At 44.4% G+C, this 26,552-nt stretch overlaps 1 protein-coding gene across 4 annotated transcripts in view; it reads right to left on the bottom strand.

Annotated features, from left to right (window-relative positions):
* Positions 1-26,552, bottom strand: part of MYBL1 (MYB proto-oncogene like 1) — a 687,544-nt gene that overhangs the window by 532,644 nt on the left and 128,348 nt on the right. For all 4 annotated transcript variants that reach the window (XM_085605513.1, XM_085605511.1, XM_085605512.1 and 1 more), the window contains exon 6: positions 10,235-10,418. In XM_085605513.1, coding sequence (XP_085461639.1) covers positions 10,235-10,418 — 184 coding nt within the window. The remainder of the gene's footprint in view (positions 1-10,234; positions 10,419-26,552) is intronic.

Genomic DNA, 26,552 nt, shown 5'->3' with positions numbered 1-26,552 from the left:
TGTCCTGCCACATCCCCTAGGATGGGCTGAGTCCACAAGGGGGAAGCATCAAAGGCCTGCCGACTTTGGGAGCTGTCCCTGCCTCTTGCTGCCCCCAGCAACTGGCTTTCACTGGGTCTACCTCCCACTTTGGGTGGGGGAATCGGTGGAAAAAACAAGCAAGGAGAGGTGAGCCCACCTTTGCCAACCCCAACCCACAGGTGGGGGAGGTGAGATGAAGCACATCTCAGTCCCATCCATCTTGAAGAGGAGGGTGGCATAATACGGGGTGTACCTACCCAAAGGAAGCGCCCCCCTTTTAACACCCCTAAATCTAGTATTTAGGGGCCACCCTGAATCTTGCCTCCTCAGATTCGAGAAAGAAAGACGGACTGAATAACCGTGCTAACCCAGGAAGGAGACGACACCTACTGCTTTGATCCCAGCCCTACCGGCCTGTCCCGACTTCGACCTGCCTACAGCGAAGAAACCGGCATGTCCAGCAGCCCCCCGGAGCCTGCCCTGCACTCACCTTACAGACTCTGTCGCCCGTGAGCACCGGATTTGCTTAAGAAAAACTTCCAGACCAGGATCCGGATTCAGGAGAGTCTGCGATTCTGCACCACTCTGCACCACGACGTCCACCGCCAGAGGTAAGAGTGGCCCAACACCACGAGGAGGTCTCCCCAGTGATCCTGACCTGGGATCTGGTGATCCCCGATCTCCCACAATCTTCAAGACGGAGAAGATGGAAGCGGCGTCGACGTCCTCGGCGCCGGGAAATGCCAAGACGGCGTCGCTGGGAAATATGGCATAAATGGAGCCTGAGCGTAGGCTTGAGGAACCCCCAGATTAAAAGCCATTGGACCCATGGGACCCGAAGGTGCTCCAGAAGGGTACATCGCTCTCGTGAAGACGCCATACATTGCATTTAAATAATGCGATGGGTCTTGACCCGGGCCTGGAAAAGGGGGATAAGGCTCAGATTGAGGCATTACCGGACTCTGGCCAATCGGCGCTGACGGTGGAGCCAGCGGAGTCGAAGACTCATCAGGAGCCGGAGCTTCTTCAACCGGAGCCGGAGAATGCATCGGCATCGGTGATGGAGCCGGAGAGTACTCCGGTGAAGCCGCAGGCGAGATCAGGCAAACAGGAGAAGCAGGATTTGAGACAGGAGAGGGAGAAACATAGTCATTACGACGTTGAGTAGGCGAAGTCGATCTCGGAGCCGCCTCCTTATCCGAACGGCGTCGAGAGCCATGCCTCTTCTTCTTTTTATGCTTCTTGGACTTAGAAGCATGACCCGACGTCGACTTCGACCTCGATCTCGAGCGTCTTCGACCTCTCTTCTCTTTTTTCATCCTCGTTATAAATAACTTTGCTTCTCTTTCATTTAAGGCCTTTGGATTCATCTTGCAGCAGCAAAAGCATCCCTCGACGTCGTGATCCGACGACCGGCACCAGACACAGTCCTCATGTGGATCCGTGATGGACATGTGCTTACCGCACTCTCTATACGGCTTGAATCCAGACTTCTTCGTCGACATCTTTGAACAAGAAGCAAGAAGAAAGAGAATCACCAGCAGAAACACAAAGTAACTAGCCAAAGCTACGGAGAGTCCAAGAAAACCGTTAGCGTCGACGGCGCGGAAAAAAGGGAACGGACGTCATCACGCCGACGAGGTCCTCTTATGGATCCAGTGACGTCAGCGGAGCCGCGAGCGAAGCTGTGCTTCTGTGACGTCGTCCTCGTCGGCGTGGAGAGCTACAAAAGTTTCCGAATGTTGCTGGCGCAGGGGATATTCACAAGGTGAGGAATCACAAGGTGAGGAATCCACTGGCAGATGTATCCATCAGAAATACTAGTATATCTTTTTTTATACTTACCCAATTGGTCCGGATTCAGTCTCTGAGTGTGTGCATCAGTCTTGATTGAGTGAATACAATGAATGTTTAACACACCCTTTGGATAAGCCTAACTGCTCGCCCACAGTACCACAAAGAGAGCTGTTGGTACTTACCTAATTTAGCCTCTGCTATACCTCTAGGGACTCCCTGGACTCTGTGCACATTATACCTTATTTTGGTATAGTATATACAGAGCCAGCTTCCTACAGGCAGATATCCATAGATCTTCCCAAAGAGAGACTTATTATAAACTAATGTACCAATGGTACATGACCCCTAAGTTGCCCCAAAGTGCTATACACAATGTATTGGACTGCTGCTTGAGATGAAGCAACTTGAGGCAGCCTTCTACACATGTGGTGGACTTGCTGCCACTTACAACTGTTCTGGAAAGAGGTACTCAGCCACAAACAAAAACACAATGGCATACTCCATGACACACAACCCAGCCATGAATATATTGGGCCTTAAACTGGATAACGGGGAAAAAAATCGTATTCCATTAATGGGCATTAGTATACCATATGCTGGATGCAGCAGCTCAATCCAAAGGCTTACACTGGAAACAAGACAAAGTACCACAAGTTTTCCACTGGTGGAATAGATAATTTCATGTCCTCGCAATGGAAAAACTTATGAGTGCTATAAACCTATAGGAAAAAGGTTTTCTGAATGTTTTGAAACTAGAATAACAGTGCTTTACCATTCCCTCCAAACCGCCTCAAGAATTAAGGCATAGCATCTGTTTGACTAAAGCACACTGTATACTCAAGAGCCGAAGTGGCCATATTTCAAATACTGCACTGGTCCAACAGAGGGATGGTGGCTTGTAGAACCAGGTAGTCAATGATTGGTAATAAGACTAACAAACCCTAATATTATGTATGGCCATTATTATGAACTGGAAAGAAAGCGCACAAAAACAGCACTGATTTGTTCTAGGCGGGGACAGGGAAGGGAATAATTTAAGGTGTTGCAGATGCTAGACGGTGCAAACACACAATAGCAGGTGGAATGTATGTTGATACATTATGTACAAAAATGATTTGTTCCAGACTCATCATATCTGGAAGACTTGAGAGTTTGGTTAATTTGATGTTACAAAAAAGCTTGACAAAGGTACTGCCCAGTCACAGAAGAGTTGGCATTCTTACAGACTTTCCATGAGGATGCTGATTAAGTGTTCTGCTCAATCGCAAGTAGATTCCCTTGAAGAAGAAACTTATGGGTAACAGTCAGTGCCGGTTTATCTAAGCCTCATTCATGACATCCAAAACTTTGTACATTCCTGCTTGCTCAGGAAGCACCTTGCAATTGCTTTATCCATATTTCTCAGCAATAGTTGGAATGTTTTTATGGTCAGGTGAAATTTACTTTGTTCAACATGGTAAAGTGATAGAATCTCCTTTTGGGACCATGTCCCCATAATTTGTGGTGATCTAAGGCGGGATCCCCATGCCTGTACAGCCTCATCTTTCACAATAAGAGTAACTGCTGGAATTGATCTCTTTTTATCATGTTCTCTCATTCCTTGTATACCCATAAGAAGCAGGGCAATCCTGTCAGTGACGGTGTCAATTTTATTTTCATGTTTCCTGACATTTGAATCTAAATGTGCTCTATGTAGATGAATAGATGTTTCACATGCAGCCTCACCATGGGAGCTATTAAAATAGAAAAAGTCCTCATCTGCCAAGTTGTTGGATGAGAGTAAGAGCTAAGAGACCAACACTGCTGGGTGAAAAATTGCCTCTCTCCCGAACAATGGGCATTTACTTGGTTTGTTCAACACTCCCAGACATTTAAGACAATCAAGCCATCCTGTATCATTGCTTAACCACAGTTATCACAATACATGTTCTTATACAATGTTATGATAACAGATCTGGACTCTTATGCAAACTGTGCAATCTTATGACTTGGTTATTTGACTTGAGCACAATCTCTTGCACATTGTCCCATGCTCTTTTGCCCCAGTTTGACTATTACGCCAACACCTACTTCAGTGCCATCCAAAGTAATGTCCACTCAAGGAAAGTGAAAAACGATCTTTGAAGTTTCCTCACTCAGAAGGTGAGAGCACAGAGAGCTGTTACGTGAAACGGGAGACGCAGCGCAAACTCACCGGGGGCACAGCAGACTCGACGACACAGGACTACAAGCCCCAGGAGCCTGAGGGGCAGCGCCTGCACCGGAGGTCCCGCCCCCTTGTCACCGGGGACTTCATAACAGACCTCGAGCCTCCCGCTCCGCGGGAGACGCAGCGCAAACTCACCGGGGGCACAGCAGACTCGACGACACAGGACTACTAGCCCCAGGAGCCTGAGGGGCAGCGCCTGCACCGGAGGACCAGCCCCCTTGAGATCACGGGCATTATTTACAGGCCCTATCCCCCGGTACACGCGCGGGCCGGGCTACGCCCGGGCAAAGGGCGGGCCGTCTGAGGCCGTCAGGGGCAGGCAGAGGCTGGGCTGGGCCCGCTCTCTGTGGAGCACGAAATGAGAGCATCTGTTCCTGCTACACTACGATTGATTGTTCAGTAAAAGGTACTGTACTATTACAAGAGAGGGTTTCTCAATTCCATTTCGAGAGCTAGCCCCTAATAAGGTCTGTGGAAATCACGGTTTTACATCTATAAGTATTGCTAGCCGCCCTTTTCTAAATTGCCTACAATGGGAAAAAGGAAACTGGTAGATACCACTGGTGGGATTTCGAATATTGTTGGTGGGGCTGCTAAAAGGAAAAAGGCTAAAAGATCCGTCAAGAAACAACTGGCTATTTCTACAATGGATCGTATTGAGACATTGGTTGACGAGTGTGAACTGATCCTTGAAACTGCCAAACCTCCTGTTCCTAATATCATAAATACAACCTCATCAGCGAATAACTGCATGCCCCGTTCTGTGACAATTCCACATATGTTTAGCAAAAAGTCATCTCGTAATTTGTCATTAAGAGAGGATGATACACTTGAAAATGAGCTATGCTTGGTGTCCTCTCCCCCTGGCAATAAAGGTAGTAATCCTATACCTCTCGAACCACACATTTTAGTTTGCGCTAACCGATATGCTCCTCTGTCTGAAACCCTTGTTGCACCTGACGAGACTGACCTAGCTAGCAACCCAGATTTACAAACTTTTGCCTCTAGGGGGGAGATGGGGAAGCTCCCTATTGCTGATGGAGGGGACATGTGTAATGTGATACAAACCATTACCTCTCTCAGGGCAGAAATAGATGAGCTCAAGTTGATAATTCAAGAACTGTTGACTAATGTTAAAAAATCTAATTTGAACTTTGTGCATCATAATTTGGGTGGCCCTTCCACCTTGCCACCATCAGCACATTCTCACCATTTATCTATAAATTCTTCTAGTGAACAGTTCCCCCCCCCTTGTTACATCTATCCATGATAAGCAAGACATAAGGCAGATAGCCAATGCTAGCCCTCGTTCTCCCACTACAATTGAGAAACCATGTTCAATCCCCAGTTTAGTGAATACTTTTAGGCCGCTAAAAACTTCTGAGCGACACTCCCTCCCACCCCTCCGCAAAGTATCTCCCCCTAGTGTTGACAGGCAGCCCGCTGTTTTTATGGTTCGCGTTCCTGTCTTAGTGGGGAGAGAAGATGAGGGTTCTTTGATTAACAAGGTTACACACTGTGTCCGCCACGTTAGGGGGTGCCAATCCCTAATTAGGAACGACATTGTTAGGGCACAAAGACATAGATCCGAAGATAATCTAACCGATTTTATTGAACTCACCCTGGCCAGCCACTTTGTGGCTGAGGGACTTTTGGCACTAGAGTTTAGAACCTCTTCTCCAGGAACCTCTCCTATACAATTTAGGCGCTACCCTTGTGTAGAACCCTTAGTAATGAGAGGTTACACACCAGACATGTTAAGAGAGGGCCAATCTAATCTTGACTCTAATGATTGACAAACTTCCGGGTCGCCTGTCTTTATCGAACCTCAACCACTCTTTGTTAACAAGACTAATTCTAACATTGTTGACTTGCCCGTCCAATTTCATAGTAAAATTATACCTCCCCACAGTTTCACTGGTAATAATCTTGGTGAATCACGTGATTTTATATCATGTGAAATGTCTACTCACGTTGATGTTACTCCTTTGTTTCCCATTTCAAGTCTTAAAATAATTTCGTGGAATATTGCGGGTCTACGCAATAAGTTATCGTTACCAGACTGGAATAGTTTCATTGATAATCAAGACATATGTATCTTCTAGGAAACCTGGAGCTTAGAGCCATTGCATAAATCAAGTTTCACCTGTTACTTTTTACCAGCAACATCCATTGGCCGTGGGCGACCGTCAGGGGGCCTTATAATCTGGATAAGTATTAACCTTAACTGTAGGGTAAAACATCATATGTGCACATCATCAGATTTAATGCGGCTAACATTTAAAGGGGCCAAAGGAGGGCCTACAGTTGAGTTCTTTAATGTTTATGTAAAAGGCACGAAGGGTGGCGTAAAGTCGACAATTGTCACAGCCTTGAGTGAGGAAATCACCTCCTGTCCTCCTGAATCTTTAATTCTGGTGGCAGGAGATATGAACTGCACATTTGAACCTTTAGCTACAGAGGACTTGTTTGATACAGAGGCTGAGGACGCTAGGTGGGGCATACCGTCATTGTCCTTGCTGCCAATCAAGAAGTGGACCCAGTTGGCTATCCAACTGAATGCTCTGTCATTTGAATTTGGTCTTAGAGCCGTAAACGATAGATTGCCGTCTGACTCTTTTGGCGCAAATACTTTTAACAGAGCAACTTGCCCCACTCGTATTGATTACATTTTAGTCGACCGTAGATTATGGAAATATACTGTCGATTTGGTTATAGTCCCAACCATCGAAAGTGATCACAATTCCCTGTGTCTGTCTATGATGAATCCCTGGTCTGCTATTTCTCTTAATCATGGCATTGGCCGATCCATGTTCTCTAAGGAAGGTGTTCTTTCCAATTGCAAGAGGTACTTGAAATGGCCGAAAATTGTCTGCAACGGCCAAAAATTGAATGCCATTAAAGTGTCCTTGCTGGTTAAAATATCAGAATTACAGGCAGCATGTAGAGCCACGGAAGGGCTTCCCACTATTGATAGCATTTATGTAGAAACAGTAGAGACAATGGGTTCTTTTTTCTTGTCACCGTCTCGTCCCCCCAAACATAAGCCCTCTAAGGTGCCAGGGACGTGGTACAACTCTGAGTGTAGGAGTAAAAAGAGCACTTTGATAGCTGCTGTTAAGGAACAGGATTGCCTCTTGGTGCAAAATGCTAGGAAGGAGTATAAAAAGGTTGTTCTAGGAGCCAAACGTGATTGGGAAGGAGCCTTTTGGTTAGACCTAAAGGCCGCTAGCTTGGCTAAAGATGGAAATGCCTTTTGGAAGCTATTTAGGAAACCCAAAGACCAGTATCCTGACATAATTCTTAATCATATTACGGACCATGTGTGGTTCGAACATTTAAAAAAACTTTACTCTGGGGCAGTTTGTCACAATATAGGCGATCATGTTGATTTTTCACTAACACTTTCTGCCTCAGAACCATACTCCCCTTTTGAGGAATCCGAAGTTTTGCTTGCTATCAACAAAATAGTCCCAGGTAAGGCACCTGGACCGGATGGTTTGCCAGGTGACCTGTTCCGAGCAGACCCCCCAAAATTGGGCTAGGTATTTTACTCAGGATCCCCCGTCCCCGAATCATGGAAAGGGGCAGAGGTGATCCCAATTTTTAAAAAGGGCTCCAGGGAAGACCCTGCCAACTACCGCCCAATCAGTCTCATTGATGCTGGTCAGAAGGTGGTTGGCAGGGTCTTGTTAGAGAGAATCTTGTCGTGGGCTAACGAAAACGACATCCTGTCAGATTACCAGGCAGGCTTCAGGGCAAACGTCGGCACAATTGATCAGGTATTTCGGCTCCTTCTCCTGTACTGGAAGGTGGTTTCGATTGGCAAGGGCAGTCTTCATCTGGCATTCATAGATCTGAAGACTGCCTTTGATTTAGTTCCTCGCAACCGCCTCTGGTCGGTGTTGAAGGATATGGGAATCCCGTTACCTATTTTAGATCTTTTGATTCGCCTCCATGAGGGCAATTTTGCCCAGGTGAGATGGGGTTGTCAGGAACAAAAAACGGCCAAAATCCAGGTCATTAGGGGAGTCCGCCAGGGTTGTGTTATGGCTCCCACCCTATTCTCTTTATTTGTGAATGGAGTGGTAAGCTTTTTACGGGAGATTCCTACTGATGCCCCGGCCCTGGCGGGCGATAAAATTCCAGCACTACTCTTTGCCGACGATACCCTGCTAATTTCTAAAACACCGGCAGGGCTGCAAAAGCTCCTTGAAAGGTTTAATCTTTTTTGCAATTTGAGAGGCTTATCTATAAACACCTTAAAAACTAAGCTTCTCTCGTTTAACCCCTCAAGATCCTCTAAAATAAATCTTACTCTGGAGGGAGCCCCCCTGGAGCTTGTAAATTTTTTTGACTACCTTGGAATTAGGATTTCAGATAAACTTAGTTGGAGACCCCACATTGACAAAATGCTCCTTAACCACAAGAGAGTTGCGGGGGCTATTGGGAAGGAACATTGCTCATCTCAGAGCAGGCCCGTTGCTCCCGCACTGGTGATTTACGCTGCAAAAGCTGTAAGTTCGGCACTTTATGGGGCCGAACTTTGGGGCTTCGATAATGTCAACGAAATCTCAATGTCTGAAAACAAATTCCTTAGGGATTTGGTCTCGCTCCCGACGGGCACCCCACTAAAGCCTCTTATGAGTGATATGGGCAGGCGCTCATTTAGGGATCATGCCAGACTACGTCCCTTGCTCTTTTGGACCCGCCTATGGCGTAACCCTGAGCTCTCCAAATATGTTGATGGTCTTAGAGAAGTGATGAGCTCGCCGGGTTCTCATAGGATTAAGTGGTTGTGTAACATTAAAAAGTCCTTTTTTGCTATGGGTTTAAGAGAAGTATGGGAGTCCGGAATACACTTAAGCAAGGCCGATTTAAAGAAGGCTTATTGGCAGTGGATTGACAACCAAGAGAACATTGTTGTGAATGTTGGTAGATTGACTGAGGCTTTTTATTTACACAAACCAGCGATAAGGCTGGAGTTTTACTTTGATCTTATCCAGAAGCCTAGAGACAGGAGACTGTATATTCAGTTCTGATTTGGTACGTTGCCCATTCGGGAGTGCACAAGTAAATGGAATCCCCCCCCATCAAACGATCGCAAGTTGTCAATGTTGCAAAGTGGAGGTGGAAACTGTAGCGCATCTTTTATTTGAGTGCCCAGCCTACAAAAATCCTAGGGCAAGATGGCTGAGTCCCGTCTGCAGACAACTGGGCACTGCGAATTACCGTATAGCGCTTAGAATTTTACAATCGGATACTAGTGCATTGCTGGTATGTGGGGTGGCCAAATTCCTCGCCTGGTCTTGGCTAATTAGACTAAAGTTTCTGGGTCCTTTGCTGTAACACACCCTTCTCGTCTTTTCATAATATGATACAAGGCCTCTTCCTTTTTTTTTTTTTTTTTTAAATCTGTTAATATGCTTAGGGGATACAATCATTTTGTTATCAAATGCAATTTAATACTTTTTTTATTTTGTGACTGTCTTTTTTCTTAACTTATTTATCCTGAATGGTTTTAGATGCTATGTGCTATGCTGTGGGGGGAGTGGAAAAATGGATGTAGCAATGTATTTTTGCTCCCCCTGTAATTAATTCTTATCCAGCATTCCGTTCAATGTTATATGTATTATTCTCTTAACCTTATTGATTTCCCCTTCGACATTATTGTATCTTTTATGTTTGTTTGTACGCTTTTATGATACAATTTTATCGAAATAAAGCTTTGATTGATTGAAACATCTTTTTAAAAAAAAAAAATCTTTCACAAGAGCGAAGCCGATCATCCAATCAATTTCTAAAAACTACTGGAATAAATTATTTACATAACTGTAGAGTATTTAATGATCTTTGGGTAAATTTGAAATCAAGTGCACTAAGATGAAAACAGATCCCCTGGGTTTTTGGTAAGGAAGAAATCAATAAAAAATCTAATTCAGCGCAAAGCTGGAGATCTTGTTTTCTCTCTGTGACATTATTGCAACATCAGAAACATGCTCTTCTATCTTTGGCATATTTCTGGACCTTTCGGCAAACATATGTACAAAATATAAACAAAATTCAGACCATCATAAATAGATTCATATTAAACGACAGATAATGCTGGCTATAAAAAAAATTGCTGAGCTGTAACAAAGTCTTAATATTTCTGTAGAACACTAACTATATTCATATTGTTATGGTTAGAAAAATAAATTTAATTACATGGGTTTGAACTGGAATGTAAAACTGCTTATGGGTTGTCAAATGGTCCACTGTAGTACAGCTTTTGTGGGAAGGTTTGGTCGCCACGGATCGGTCAGACTTAGGAGCATCTTGTAAGTAGCCTTCTTGCTCCACTTTCCTCCGCATCGTCGAATTCCAATGGTTTTTGATTGAGTTATCTGTCCTACAAAGAAAGGAAAAAATGATCACCAATAAATAATTTTATTGGTTTAAAATGCTCTTGATTTTGTACTTTAATAAATCAACTTCACTACCATTTCTTATTGTACTTTAATGCTAGAAGGTTAACTCCATTGTAAATGGACACAACTAAACCTATTCCATAACAAACTACATATACCAATTCCCATAAATTCAGTCTAGGCGAAACCTTTTTTTAAGCTAACAGGGTGTCTTCACAAGCAGGAGATCAGCTTATGCACCACACCTTGTATAGTCTGGGCCTAAAGCTCTACAGATGGTTAGAATCACTGGCAAATACTCTGGTTCCAAAGTTATCCTGCCTAAATTGATAGTTCATACGATTGGCACACAAACTTGCAACTGCAGAAAATATCAGCAACCGAGACTTCACATCCACATTTTCATAACCACGGCCCCTGGGAAATGCCCTTTTGTGAACTGGTTTGGAAGTTTTCCGAGCACCTTACACTTCTCTCCCTACAACCACAAATTCTTTTTATACCTATCACTCTGCTGAAATTCATCAGAATCGCCAAAACAGTGGTGCTACACAAACTTACTTCAGCTAGCAAAAAATCCTCACAACAGCCTGCAGAGCAAAACCCAATCTTTTGCTCAAGTGTCAGTACCTGGTACTCCATCCAACTCTGTCATCCTTGATTTGGCAGCATGGCTCCTGTTTACATTCAATATGGAAATTTAGATATGCCGCAAGATTGTATGGACATTATTAAAGCAAAGACACCTAAAACAGGCACTTAAGTTTTTCAATAAAAGTGTTTCTATGTGTGTTACCAATAAACGTGCACTGCTTCCATATTTGCTACCTACTGCGGCTGGACAAGCCTGAACTTCAGTTCTTATAGATCAATGTACACTTGGTGGCTATTACTGCTTAGAGAGAGTCACAATCTCAGAAATAATTTTTCATGATCCCAGTCATTAAGGACTTTTTAAAAGGGTCAAAAAAAGTTCTGTCTCTTATTTAGCGATTCTCACCTTAGTGTACTTCTATCAAAATATTAAGACTATACATAAAGCTTCTTTGTAGCATCTTTCGTAGATGACAGATTTTAAATCTGCCATCACACCTTTGTGTAGTTAGCGAGATCAAGCTCTTCTAGCTAGGAATTTTATCCAGATAAAGGAACTATAATAACTCCCCCTTCTTTTCTACTAAAAGTAGATTATATTTCAACTTAAATCAGTGTATTGCCTTGATGGTATTTTCTGAAAAACTTTAATAATTGCAGAAAATCTGAGTGGAGATTGGGCTGGTGATTATCATCTTGGTTTTAGAATGCTTGAATTTGAGAAAACCCCACTGGATAAGAGGCAGGAGAGGAAAGATTATGGAAATCCAGACAAATTTGTGTTCTTCCCACTTTAGTGCATCTCTTAGGATTGGATTACAAATTGTGCGGCATAGAGTAGGGTATTTACATCATCTATATACCGGTACCATTGCAGGATGTGTTTCTCAAACAGTTTGCCATTGGTGATGAATTTGTCTCTGTGGAGGGACAGTGAACATTGACTCAACCCCACAGCCCCTAAGCTTATTCCCCATGGACTCTCCAAAAAGCAAACCTAACTGGGTGTAATGAGAGTGTTTTTTGTTTATTCTTCTACTCAATCGACTGGTGTAACGTGTAAATAATCACAGTTATTTTCATTTGATTCACTTTTTTGCACTAATGTTGATATTGGAGAATTAAATAGTTTTTTGAGTGTGATGATCATTGAATGCACTTATGTAATGTAACTGTTTTCAATTAATAGTGTACTGCTCTGTTCCAGACTACAACAATTATGTAAAGGATATAACAAATTATTGAAGAAGTGGTTAAATAAAAAACCAGGACCAATGATTCCTTACATTGGCCTCTAGTCTGTTTAATTTAATAGCAGCACATTCAAAGTGGTAGCCAGAATTCCTTTTTGTTCCACTATTGCGGCAGCTTCTCCGCTCACATTGAGGCAGTAGAGCTTCGTGTATGTGGGCCTGCTCCTCCATGGCAGTTGCAGAGAAGATGTCTTGCAAGGGTACATCAACCTAGAGTGCAGCTGTCTTAAGCCAGGCTACTGGTGGAATGCGCCCCCACTATTCTCTGGAACTAACGCTTGACTTTGCTGTGACAGTAAGTAATGCAGGTTGACAGCCAACATTCTATCCCCTATTTTAGGGGTTGAACCTTTCATGGTCAGCCGATAGACACAAACAGCAGGTCTAATGAGTGGATGTCCTTTGTCTTGTCTATTTAGAACCCAATGCATCTGCACAATCTAAATAATGCAATGATCTTCCAGCTGACATTGTTGGATGCAGGAAGAAACAGCATAGTATGACAGGTTAATTTAAATGGAAGTCAGTAGGGATTTTAGGCATGAATTTAAGGTTGGCTTGCAAAATGACTTATCTGCTTGTGAATCGTAGAAAGGGTTCTTTGACAGTGAATGCTTACATTTCCCTTACCCTCCTTGCTGATGGAAGCACTAGGAGAAGCGTGGTCTTCCAAGAGATGAACTTTACCTGTGCCTTGTGGATCGGTTTGAGGGAAGGCAGCAGCAGCTGAGCCAGGACAGTGCTAATTTTGCATGACACAGTACATGTGGTAATGCTCTAACCAGTTTCTTTCCAAATTGTTTTGTGATTCTCTGAAAGAACAGAGTGGAGGAGGGGTCTTCTGTTCACTTAACTCTTGATATTGCTACTAGATCGACTCGTACTAATGAGTATTTCAGACAACTCTTGGCTAGGTTCAACAAGTATGGGAGTATTTGGTGGGGCTATATAAAGAGTGGATGAAAACCTTTGGTTGTGCAGCAAACGCAGAAAAATACACTTCCACTTGGCATTATATACCTTGTGGTTGCTGGCACTCATGTCTGCACCAGGATGTTTCTATGTTCTGACGGCAAATCCATGTGACCAAACTCTAAGTGGTCAGGTACCATGCGGTGAGGTTTAGTGAAATGGGGTGTGGTGAAGTATCTTAGTGTTGTCTGGAGAGCAGCATGGAGTACAGTTTCAGTAACTTCGGCAGATGTGCAGATAGTTGTAGCGGTTTGCTGTATTAGTACTGGTGTGGCCACGCCCGACAATTAGGCTCAGGGTACAGTGATCCACCTTTGGCGTCCTCAGTACCCTGAGGATCAGCAAAAATGGAGGGAAGGAGCATGCATAGGAAATGGACCATTTGATTGAAAGAGCATTGCTCATAGTCCCTGGTTTGCAAAATCTGCTGGCGTAGTACCAGCATTTTCTGTTGTTCCGGGTGGCCAACAAATCATTTGTGGGCTGATCCAACTTTTGGAAAATGTAATTGGCCTGTTACTGGTGAAGTTTCTACTTGCGGCAGTCGGTCATTTGTTAACTGAGCATGCCAGCTTGGTCATTGTGGTGCCCTGGTAAAAGTTCCATGTTAACGTTGTGAGAAATGGCCCAATCCCTTGCTGTGTGCCTCTTTCAAGAGGGGATGGGGTCACGTTCCTTCCTACCTAGCTTTGTAAAACACTAACGTTGTCTTGTCTGACCTGATGAGAACTGCTTGAGAAGCTAGTCTTCAAAGGAACGTCTTATGGCTTGGAGCTCCAGAATGCTGAAATGGAGCATCTTTTCTGCATCCGACTAATGGCCTCCGGTCGACCGTTCCTGCAAGTGAGCTCCCCAGCCGTCCATGGACGCATCCATTGTCAGCACTACACTGTCTGATGAAGGTTGGAAAGTGAGAGTTGCCCTGAGAGACGCGGGAAATCTCCACTACATCAGTGCGTGTTTCTGCAGTCTTGTGACTGTGTCATCATATTACCTGTCTATTTGTTTCCACTGAGTGTCTACATCTTGTTGGACGGGTCTCATTCAGAGTCTGAAAAGGCTATAAGGCCAATGCATGATGACATCAGGCCTAGCAGAAATGTGCAGTGCCGGGTTGAGACCGATTGTTTGGTAAAACGATTCTTTACCATGGCCTGCAGCTACTCCTCTCCTTCTGGTGATGGAAAGGCCTTCAACAATTGCCTATCTAGTAGAGCTCCTAAGAACAGAATATTTGTGTTCAGTTGCAAAGAAGACCTGTCAGTGTTCAAAGTGATATCTAACGTGCAAAACAGATTGATGCAGGCGGCCGCGGAATTCTTTGCCTCTTCCCCTGATGGAGCTTCGGCGAGCCAGTCGTCCAGTTATGGGTACATTTGGTGACCTTGTTGTCTGAGGAAGGTAGCAACTGTCCCTACATACTTTGTAAAGATCTGTGGCGCTGATTTGAGGCCCAAGGGAAGCACCTTAAATTGGCCACTGCAAAGTAGAGATATTTTCTGTATTGCTAGTGTATTGGGAAGTGAAACTATGCATCTTGAAAATGCAGAGACATTTCTTAATACTTTCTCTGGCATGTCAGGAGGACATCTTAGAGCGTTAACATGCAAAAGGTCTGTTTTCTGAGGAATGTCTTCAGTTCCCTGAGATCTCCATTGGACGTGTTTTATTCTGGATTCAAAATAATCCAGGAGAATTTATTGTTTATATTCCAGCAAATGTAGAGGATGCTTCTTTCAAGGTGGCCAAATGGATGGTGTCTGAACAAACTCAAAGGTATGACCTGAGCATACAATCTGTCTCACTCAACAGTCCGTTGTCATAGACTCCCATGTGGGGGCAAAAAGTGGCAATGGAATTTGTGGCCTTAATTGATGCTGCCGCCATGGATCCAATTCTTTGAACCAAGTTAATTATTCACCTGCTGTCTGTATCAGGGAGTGCAGAGAAAGGTGTGATTGGATTCTTTGATTTGCTCTGAGTCGCTGACACTACAACAGAGTCTTTCTTAGGATAGCCTGTAAGGAATGCAGGACCGGAGTCTGGGGCCCTGTACTTCTCCAAACTGGGCAACATTGCAGACACCGTGGCTGGAATTTTCACTCATTTTAGACCTTCTGACCATAGAAAGTCCAAAACAGATATTCATTTACCAGCTTTATGTGGTTGCTCCTTGAAGCCTACAAGAAGCACAGAGCTCTACAGAGGGCATTTGAAGGTTGAACTTTTAGTAACTCTCACCAAAAGTGGATGGAAACTAGCCATGATGTCCAGAGGAGTATTCCGCTGTATAGGGGACTTGTCACCTAGGTATGACATCCCACTCCTTGACACAATCACTGTTCATTCGCCCTCTTCCTACATAACCAAATAGGACGCATCAGAAGAATACTCGTCTACCATATCCTTAGGAGTTGGCGGGACCAGCTTTGGTGTAACTATTTGGAAGTGGTCTTGGCTGTGAAAGGAGTGGAGGTGAGGTGCAGGGTGATGGTGGTGGAAGTTGTAGTCAAGGTGGTGGAGGAGGAGGTGCAAGGGGAGAAGGTGGCAGTGGAGGAGGGGCCAGCATGGGCTGCCTGGCTGGCTGTTGAGGAAATAGTCTTTGAAAGATGTCTATCATCTGCTGTATTGTTTTAATCTCACATTACGCATAGCCACACTGGTAATAGGGTTTATGAGGATGATCAGCTACATATCTGTAGCGGGTAATCATACTCCTGATAAACATCCTCATCATCCATAGAGTCTTCTTCAAATTCCGCAGCAGACATCCAATTTGCAAGGACCATAAGTAATCTCTGAAGCTTCTTGATCTCTCAGTTCACCATGACCATTCAACATTCCAAAATTCTGGCGTGGGAAAAACTGTTGTCGACAGTGTCACTGTCAAAGTCTACAAAGTAGTCATCAGGAGCAAGGACGTCCTTGGTGTCGAATGATTTTGATCTTGACACATGAGCTGTCATCGTCGATGATGGGGTCTGGTTGTCAATAAATGAGGGACACGCTGTTGACGCTATCTTCATGGACGCCCGCGAGTCCAGTGCCACAGATGACAATGGATTTTTCTTCCACGTCGAAGACGAAGAAGTCTCCAACGGAGACTAGAAATGAGTCCGGATGTCCAGAGAGATCGAGTTTCTCAAAGACTGTTGGGCAGGGTTTTGTACATCATTCGTGAAGGGTTTTTTGGAGGAAGCTCTGGTCTTTTTGTGTGTGGAGGTGGCTGCATGCGCTTTGAGATGCAAGTCTAACTCGGGTAAATCATGTTTCCTTTTTTGCACCAAATTTGTGGAAATGCTTGAAGGAGCACCTTTCACCTTTTCACTGAATCATCCCCAGAAGAGGAGGCATCACCCCCCCACACCCCTAGAATGGAAGGTTAAAAGAATTTATAACACAAATGGCTGTTCTAAATTAGGGCTTCCCAGCACGTTAAGAAGCTAGTGAAGAGAGCACAGCTAAGAGTTGGAACAGCCAGGTCTTAAGCTGCTTTCTGAAACTGAAATGATTATATGTTGTCCTTAAAGGATAGGGAAGTTTGTTCCATACAGTTGGTGTGAGTGTACAGAAGACCGGCCTCCTTGTATTGCTTTCATAAAACTGGGAAATCACTGCTAGATTAAGCTCCACTGACCTAGACGGCCTAGGAGGGTGATATGGTTGAATAAGAGGCTGCAAAGTAAGTGCACCAGTTTAGTAGCAAATACAATACACCATGCATAAGACCTTAAAATGCATCCTCTTATCGATGGGGAGCCAACACAAGACAGTCACTTGCTGAGCCACAATTGTGAACTTGGCACATAGCAAAGAAATCTCGCTGCTGCATTTTGGATGATTTGTAGTCTTTTTTTGGCGGATCTAGGAAGACGCAGGAATGGCATATTACAGTAGTACAACCAAGAGATGACCAGGGCCTGAATCATCATCTTTTGGGCTGAGTGGGAGACAAGAAAAATCACTTCCTTCAAACTCAGAAGCAAGTCAAAGCAGCTGGAGGGGAGTGCTCTAACTTGAGGCCCATAAGACAATGTGTTATCCACTCATACACACAGATGTTTTACCTCCGATTTGGGGAGAAGGGTTGGCCCTAACATTTCCGGCCACCACTGGGGCCCCCAATAATCCGACTGTTTACCTATCAGACAATTTTCATCTTGCTACCATTACGTTTGAGAAAATTCAAGTACATCCACTGAGCTTCTGCTTCCATGAAGTTTTTAAAGGGCACCAGTCCCTTCTCTACAGAGGACGGCAGTGATAAAATTAATTGGGTGTTATCGGCATAAGATACGAAGGGCAACCCAAATGATTCCACAATTGCTGCTAAAGGACTAATATAGACATTGAATAGAGTGGGACTGCGAGCCGAGCCCTGTGAAACCCCAAAGTTAAGATGACGCACCGCCAAGAACAGAGGCACTAGCCCCTCAAAAAAGTGATCTTTCAGTAATTAGGTGAGCCATTCCAGATGCAGGGCCTTACCACGAATCCCAATCACAGCTACCCTGCCTAGAAGAACCTTAGGGGCTACAGGTGTCAAATGCTTCACTTAGACTCAACAAAATAAGCGTCAGCCTTCATCATCAAGCAGCTGGTATGTTTCTTCTGTCCCTTTAAGCAAAGTGGTTTCTGTAATGTGAAGTGGTCTAAAACCAGCCTCTGATAGCGATAAATTCACCAGATTGACAAATATGGTAAAGAGAACAGAGTCTGCACTTTAACACACCTCTTCTGGCTGAGTCATTCAGAAAACCTGATTTTATTTTGGCTAGTAGATTTTGTGGCCCCTCGAGTTCAATTGTAACAAATTCTTCCAGGCAGCCATGTAAAGGATTGGAGGGTAGACAGTGCTATGTTTGCATACACTGTATTTTTGGAAAAACTAGACTATAAGTCTGTTATTTGTTTTCGGAAAGTGGTTAGCGAGCAAATTACATTTCTCACCCGAAGCATCCTCCACGGAATTAACTCCTGCACAGTCCTAAATATTTGTCAGGTTTTCAACTTACTTCAACTTCAGTCCTATAAAAATTGGCGCTAAATTCTTTTATCATTTTATGATAGATTTGGATAGCAGCACCATAGATCATTTTTGTCTTCTGTGTCATAATATTTCCTCCAGGAGCACTATAACACCTTACATTGCTTTTCTGAGCCACTATCTGTTCTGTGAACCTGGGCGCCTGTGGTTTCTTCTTCAATTTTATCTCTCTAACAGGAATCAGTTCATCGAGCTACAAACCTATCCAAAACATAGTATTAACTATTGCCTCTTTGGGATTAGTAATGCCCTTTGGGTGTCTATTTTGTAGTAATCTACGATAATGACCAGCATGTAGTTAATAACATTGTCTGCTTTAATAATTCTACCTTCTATCTGCCGTGGTGGGGAGTTGCACATCCAAAATTAGCAGAACTGCATAATTATCACACTAAGGCACTGGAATAGGGGCAGACACATCGCAAACTGAGACAGATTGGAGAATACCGGATCCAACAGATGACCCGCTTCAAGAGGGTGTTCGTAACCCAACTGCGTAAGCTCAATTGCTTCCAAGACATGAAGGAAGTTAAAAATAGGATTTGTAGACAGATCCTCCAGATTTAAGTCAAGATCACCTACTATGGTAAAATTAGCTAGCATCAGCAGTGAAATAATCTCGAATATATCCCGAAGGTTTTTATCAGGACTAGGGGATCTTTATATCAAGACTACCAACAAGGACAATTTTTCATTTGCCCCGAATGAAAGAGAACACCTTTGCAATCTGGGGCAATAAAGGGTTCCAGGGAACAAGAATAGAGGTCTTTCATTAGTATGGCAATTCCTACCCCTTACCCATTGTTCCTGTCACATCTAAAGATCTTATATTAAGCCAGAAGGGCCAGGGCCACTTCCGGGTTGGAATTTTGATTGAGCTAGGTCTCTGTAATGAATAAAACATCCAGAGCCTGGACACAAATTAAGTCATAGATTTCCGCATAGTGAGACCATCTAGCGACGGCTGAAACTAAACATGCACAAATGCAGTCCTTTTTCCGCCATAACCCTCACATTACACAGATTCACTCGATCATCAAAATTACAAGCACTAAGGGTATGCGCCTTAGCTTGAAATAAAGTGAAAGCACAGGACTTACATTTCACATCGTCCTTCCCTATAACCAATAAATTGCACCCTATGTGTATAGGAGGGCGTAGGGATTGTAGCAGTCCCGAAGAATAAGTATGCCTAGTTGAACTGGCATGATTCCTAACCCTGGCGCCTCTAGCCACAGATGGGCGCAGATGGGCTTGCCTTTGGTGTGCCAGCGTCTGTGCATCAGCCTACTTTTTCTGGGTATTTGGGCTTGTTCGCTTCAGCACACTAGACCGCACACCTTACAACACAAGCTCTTTCCAATGGTCCCAGCAAAATGGCGGCCCAAACCTCCACTGACCTTTCCCCAAAACTCTTTTAAATAAAGTGCAGTCAGAAAATTATAAAAACCAAGTCTTAAAAATACTTTAAAAACTGTTTTCAATGACCTATGTCAGATTCAAGCAAACAGTTTGCCAAACATTTTTCAGATAGCAGTTTTACAAACATTTACAACTGTCTATACAGCGCTTCGCCCTCCTTTCACTAACAATTAGAAGGGTAGTTTTTAGGTTTGGCCTACACAGCGCCTGCTCTGTGCTTGTGAAATCTCTTGTATTTAATATATCTTAAAAGGGACCTACTATCAGTTAGCTTTCTGTGGAAAGTTTCTTTTTTGTTAACTTCCCCTGGCTGCACGCATTTATGATACTTCAACTTAAGCTGTTCACACTGTTTAAGCCCAATTCACTGTCAAGATAAGATCTCTTCCCACGGAAAAGGCAGACAGCTTCTAACAGTAAGCTGGAATGCATGCTTTTTATTACTTAGTTGAGTAAAGCTAGTGCTTTGGCCTTAGAACATTTGTGGCATTTCCTGTTCATGGGTCAGTACATTTCTTTGCACTTTGTAGGCATTCTCAGATAGGTTTTTTTCAACTTTATTTGGTCATTATGATCAAATTCTAAATGTTGAAATAAACATTGCACGTTAAAAAAAAGGTAGTATACTAGAGCTATACTATATTTTACTACTAGACAGGCAGCCACAAGTGCAGTTACTAGGTAGACAACAGGGTAATGATTTGAATGGTTCAGCAGGTGCAGTAGCACAGGGCCCAAAAGTTGTCAGAACTCCTCTAAACACATAATATTGTTATATGTGACTACTAAACAGGCAGTCACAATCGCAGTTAGCTTGCAGTTAAAATGAACTTGATTTGAATGGTGCAGCAGGTGCAGTGACACAGGGGCCCAAAGCTCTTGGAACCCCTCTAGACACCAATTATAATATTTTACAAATTGTTACTACTAAAAAAGCAGTCACAAGTGCAGTTACCTAAAAGGCAATAAGGTTTTGATTTGAATGGTGCAGCAGGTGCAGTGGCACCGGGTCAAACGTTATCAAAACTCCTCTAAACTCCACATATTGCTATATATTTCCACTAAATAAGCAGTCACAAGTGACCTTGCAGGCACTTGACTAGGGTCATGATTTCAATGGTGCAGCAGGTGCAGTGACACCGGGCCCAAAAGTTGTCAGAACTCCTCTAAACACATAATATTGCTATCACATCAATTAATTCTAATATTTCCCTGTTTCATTTCTCAAAATTTTGCTATTACTTACCCGCACTATACCACTAGTAACAGCACAATATATTGCCTTTTTGTACATAGACAAGTCATAGCACTTTAACAGACTTTCTGTAACTTAGATTGTACAACTACTCAGCAAGCTACAACTAACAACAAAAATACAGCTTATTATTAATCACATAGGCGAAACCTAGTGCATTTACCAATGTTGGTTTCTTTTCCAATGGATACAGTCAATTTTCTATTTGTGCTTTAGGAGTTTTGATAGAAAGGTTTAAGGCTTGTCCACTGGATAAAGGCAATAAGTACATTGCTCAAGTAGGCCATCAATGAAGATTTTCTTCTGACCACAAGTAGAACATAATTTGAAAAGAGTTTTTTTCTCTCTGTCAGACATGGTGACAGATCAAGGGTCTCCTTGACCCAGAAAAAGGGAATTTCCCCTATAAGCAACTTAAAGCTCTCTGAAAGCTGAAGGGAGGGAAGGACAGTCCTAAGTAGACTAGAAAGTAACAGGATTTGGTCACTGAGAGGTTAGAGCAGAGCTATGCTTGGGGACTTGAGCTTCGGTGGTCTCTAAGTGTAGTAGGAGAGCTGGTACTTCCATCTCACTGACTGAAGTCCGGGTTGCTTCAAATGAAGTGGATGTGCTACTATACAAACACTGTTGTTGAGGCCTATGGGTATTTTTAACACTATTTACAACAGTTTAAGATTACCAGGGATTCCCAGCCTGATAACGGGGAATGGTTCAGGCATGTGAATATATGAAAAATCAAATGTTGGAGAACTTGTACTTCTCTTCCAGATTCAGACAGTGCAAGCAATTAGTAGATGGCTGTTTGTATTGATAAAATACTTATAATGCATAGCTTACTTTATAAATTGGTTATATATGAGAGATAACCCATTGTAGTCTCCATTTTGGAAACCTTCTCATACAATATCTTCCTCTTACCTGATATTAAAGAGATAATCCATTTTGCATGTAGAAACTTTACTTACTGTTATGACGTATCAAGTGCCACTTGGCAACAGAAATGTTTACTTCTACAAGCCTTAAAAATAATTTTCTGTGTTTTTGAATGACTGTCAAAACTATCTTAGGCAAACAAATGTATCTGATGTATGGGTTTTTCTTCCCCGTCAGTCACAAAAGAAGAGGAATTAGGACAGAAGAGAGTGCTATGTGAAAATTGTTTTTCACCACACATCTACTATTCGTTAAAAATGCCTTAAGGGATGTCAAAATACTTTTTCTTCCTTCGATCTTGAAATCTCTGTCAACATTTTGCAGTGGTACAGAATTAAATAGGTTCTCAGCTCTTAGGGCCACTATAGTTTGGGGTTCAGGGTAACAGGTGGGGGAAAAAAGTGGATTCATTGTTCAAATTGTTCATCAGAAGATCTCTGGGCAGAAGAGTTAGGGAGTTGGTTCAGCCCTCAGGATTAGCTTAGAACTAGTGGTTGGCCCTTGTGCATATCTGGTAGATGATATAGCACCTCTCACATGCAGGATAAGCCTGTTCCCCTGAGAAGTACAGGGACTTTACAGTTTTTGTTAAAAAAACTAAATCTTTCATTTATTACATGTAAAGTGTAAAACTTATTATGTTGATATTTATTTGATATGACCTGAATTAAAAGTTTGGAATACAATGAAGCGGAAGCTTCTTGTATGTAACAATGTGTCATCTTTTACATTTCTTCTTGAAAAGGGGTGCTAACATCAGCTTGCGAAACCACAATGGGAACTTTAGAAATCAGACTTTATAAAGAAAAACAAAATCTGTTGGCATCAAATGCTTAAGTCAATTCTAATTGAGATTTACAGAATCTGAATGGTCTACATTCCATTTCTGTAGCCCATAACGCAAACTGAAATTCACCACTGCAATGATTGTCCGTCTTGTCCTGTGGCTAGCGCAGTCAGAGTTTAAGGATGAAAACAAACGAAGAAGTTTTAGGCACCACCACACAGTAGTGGTAAATTACAAAAGCTAGGAATAGAACAGGACATGAATAATGTGCACATCTACTAATACAAATGAACACACCATCCAGCTCCCAAAGACAAGTCCCTGGAAGAAGGCAAGGACACGAGGATGTCAGGGTACGGCATCGATTTATTTTTCAGGACACCTTCAACCCATAAGGTAGGAGAAGAGACGCGTTTCGGCTTGCAGGAAGCTTTTGTCAATCTTAATGGCGCCATAGTACACACTTGCTATATAAACACTCCCACTTGAACATAATAAACATGGAAGACATACTATCAGGTAAGTCAAACACAGTATGTAACTCAAATGCCAAAATAATGTGTTCGAAATGCTGAAAAAGCAATTGCTAAGTTTTACTACTAATGCAAATAAAGGTGGTCATTTACAATCAGGTGGATAGCCTCTCGCCCACCAGGTCAGTGGATGCCCTGGCCTCTGCTCCCCTGGTAGAGGTCCACACGCCCTAGTTAGGGATTACGATTCTCTTCTGCCTAGCAGAGATCGCTATAGCCATTAGGGCAGCATCTGCAGTAAGGGTAGACAACTTTGCCAAGCGGGCACCATGTCTGGGTTGCCTGCTCTGCAAATTTTTTAGCTCTGTAAAAACAAACTCACGGGGGCGTGGCCGGGCAAGATGGCCGATCGACGTAGACCGTCTCGGCTCCCGGTCCGCGCGCTGTTCCGGACACGAAAACGGCGGCTGGGCGAACCTGAGAACGTCACAACTATCACTCACCTGTGTCCGAAGATGTGGGGCGTCGGCGGAGGGCCCCTTTGCTGATTCCGACGCTGAGAGTCTGGCCCGTTTGAGCTCAGAGTCGTCTGGAGGGGAGAGGCCAGCATCCACTGACATGGCGGCTGGAGTCCCGCCGTAGCGACATAGCGTGCCCCGACCTCCGGCAGCTGCGCGGGGACACTGGATCCCGCCTGGGAGGCTTACCGCCACGATGAGGTACAGCGCAGCTCAGGCATGCATTCATGAGCTAGCGGCGATGTGCGGCTCTCACCGAGACTTCCCACACCACACGTGCCTGACTTAAAAATGGCAGCCGCGTTTCTGTAGATGACGATTACTGGCGCCTTTAACGGTTGGGGGCTCTGGTCTTTTTGCGCACTCTTCATCGGGGCTGCCAACTATACTTTAGCTGATCCCTGCCTGCACACCCCAGAGGGCTGCCACACACCCGCAGTGGACCTGGGGGCGTGGGGTGCTGCTCCTCATCGACTCCTCAGTACAGCTTCATCATGCCCCGCACCGCCAACGTGTGGCGCTACCCGCTGACTGTAGGCCTCGGGTCTGCGTCCTCTATTAGACTTGGAACATAGCGCTCCTGTCTCCTGCGCCCCTCCCTGAAGCTCGCTTTGGACTGACTCCTCTTGCCTACAGGAGATGTGAGGAGTGCTGTGCACTGCTTGTTGGGCCATCCACTCTCTAACTGGGGATCTCGCTCCCAAGTTCCGCTGACGTTCCCTCCTGATCGCGCCACGGATAGCCAAGTGTACCCCTGGTGGCGGTCCGCCACTATCCCACGGATACTGTTCTTGGAATCCTGCAGCCCGCCCCTGCGCACCAGTGTAGGCCATACACCAACTGGATCCTCGCCCATGCGCCTCCTCAGTGGCCAGCCGGCACAGCTCTTTTGGCTCCATCCATATGCCGCCAAAGAAGGCAACAGATAAGACGCCACACAAAGTATTGGACTTTTTCGCATCTGCAGAAAAACGATAGACACTCCGCAGTGAAGGGGGATCTGCAGCAATGGCTCTTACGAAGGTGGACCTCCTTAACATGTTCAAGGACTTTAAATCTGAACTGCACAAAGAAATTAGTCACGACATCAAATCCTCCATAGACCAACTGCGGTCAGATTTGACGGAGCGTTTGTCCTCCTTAAAACAAGATGTGGACTTTGTTGGCACTAGAGTTCTTGACCTCGAGTCACAATGCCAGGAGCAGAAACAGGTCTCTACCGAGATGAGAGAAGATGTCCGTACCCTTAAAGACCAGCTGCACTTGGCGCAACTTAAGGCTGAAGATCTCGAAAATAGAGCACGGCCGGATAACATACGGGTCCGGGATTTGAAGGAGGGCGCAGATGTCCCCGATCTGGAGGCCTACTTGGTGGGCCTCTTCTCAGAGGTGCTGGCCCCACAGACCCTTAAAATAAAACTAGCCCCCCTCAGGGTAACGATGGAGATCCTGCTTGACGTTCAACTTCAAAATCTATCTGGTCTGCGGGATCGCGTAGGACACGTCGATGAACTCTCAGGGCTTACGCCCCAGAACTGTCCTTCACAGGCTACGAACTGTGTCATATTGAAACCGCTGTCTACCGGCGTGTTCAGTAGCGACCGACAGGAGTAGGTCTATACCCAGGCTTCCCTGCCCTCGGGCCTCAGGCTGCCCTCCTGTGGGGGGCTTTGGTCACCTGCCCGGACGATGGGGAAGCTGCAGACATTGGTGGATCCTTCCGTAGGACCGGTGCTACTTCCTTACTTCTACGACATGCTGGTTTGAGGGTTGAGACTGTGGGTGTCTTTGGTTATCTTGTGTTTGCTCAGATATTGCTATACATTATGTTCCTCATTGTGGATAACTTCCTGCTGCGGTTCCGTTAGGTATAGATGAATATAGTGACTTCTCTTTCAGCCGCATTATTTTGTTTTCATAAATGTCTTTCTCTGGGACGGGCGTGGACGGGGTCCTCGGACCTGCTGTCCCCCCTGGCTCCTACAGGGTCGTTTTAGCCCATCCAGGGAGCCACTTCGTAGGGTTTGTATGGTATATTTTTTCATGTTTGTTCTTTTTTTGTTAGGGGTTGAGGGGGGGAGTGGGAGGGACATGGTGGCGGCTTTTTAACAGTAAGTTCTGAGGGGTTCTTGGATATCTACACTCACATTGCGGGCTCGTTCTGGCACTCCGCATTATCCTGGGGTGGAACTGAGGCCAGGGGATTGTTGGGTCCTGTGAAACTTCTGGCCGAGCAGTGATCTTTTCCCTATCTCATAATGCCGATCGTTATTGATACATGGAATGTAAGGGGTCACAACTCCCCCCAAAAACGCCACAAGGTATGGAAATACATTATTGACCACCATCTTGAAATAGTAGCCCTGCAGGAGACGCAGTTAACCAGAGCAGAAGACACACGCCTCAAGCATAAACACTTCTCATTGATTTATAGGTCCTCCGCTCAGACGAAACACAGGGGAGTGGCGATCAGGTTTCGCTCCTCCATTCAATTTCAGCCTCTGGGAGTCCAACATGATAAAGATGGCCACTGGGTTATGGTCAAGGGTCGCCTGCAAGGGAAAATTGCACCTTTGCAGCAGTATATGCCCCTAATACTGGGCAGACGGTCTTCCTGCACATATTTTTGGGGAAATTGACGGATTTTGCGGAGGGCCCACTAATCTTCATGGGTGACTTTAATTTGATCTGGCAGAAGGAGCTGGATAGTACAGGAGCGCAACGCTCGGACATGGGCTCCTTCTCCTTGGACACACAGCAGCGACTTCACAACATGGGGCTTCTAGACTCTTGGCGCACTCTCTACCCTCAGACCCGTGACTTTACGTTCTACTCACATGTTCACCATACCTACTCTCAGC

Source organism: Triturus cristatus, chromosome 5_1 (assembly GCF_964204655.1).
Source record: "Triturus cristatus chromosome 5_1, aTriCri1.1, whole genome shotgun sequence".
NCBI classification, from domain to species: domain Eukaryota; kingdom Metazoa; phylum Chordata; class Amphibia; order Caudata; family Salamandridae; genus Triturus; species Triturus cristatus.
This window is presented reverse-complemented; position numbering and strand designations above follow the sequence as displayed.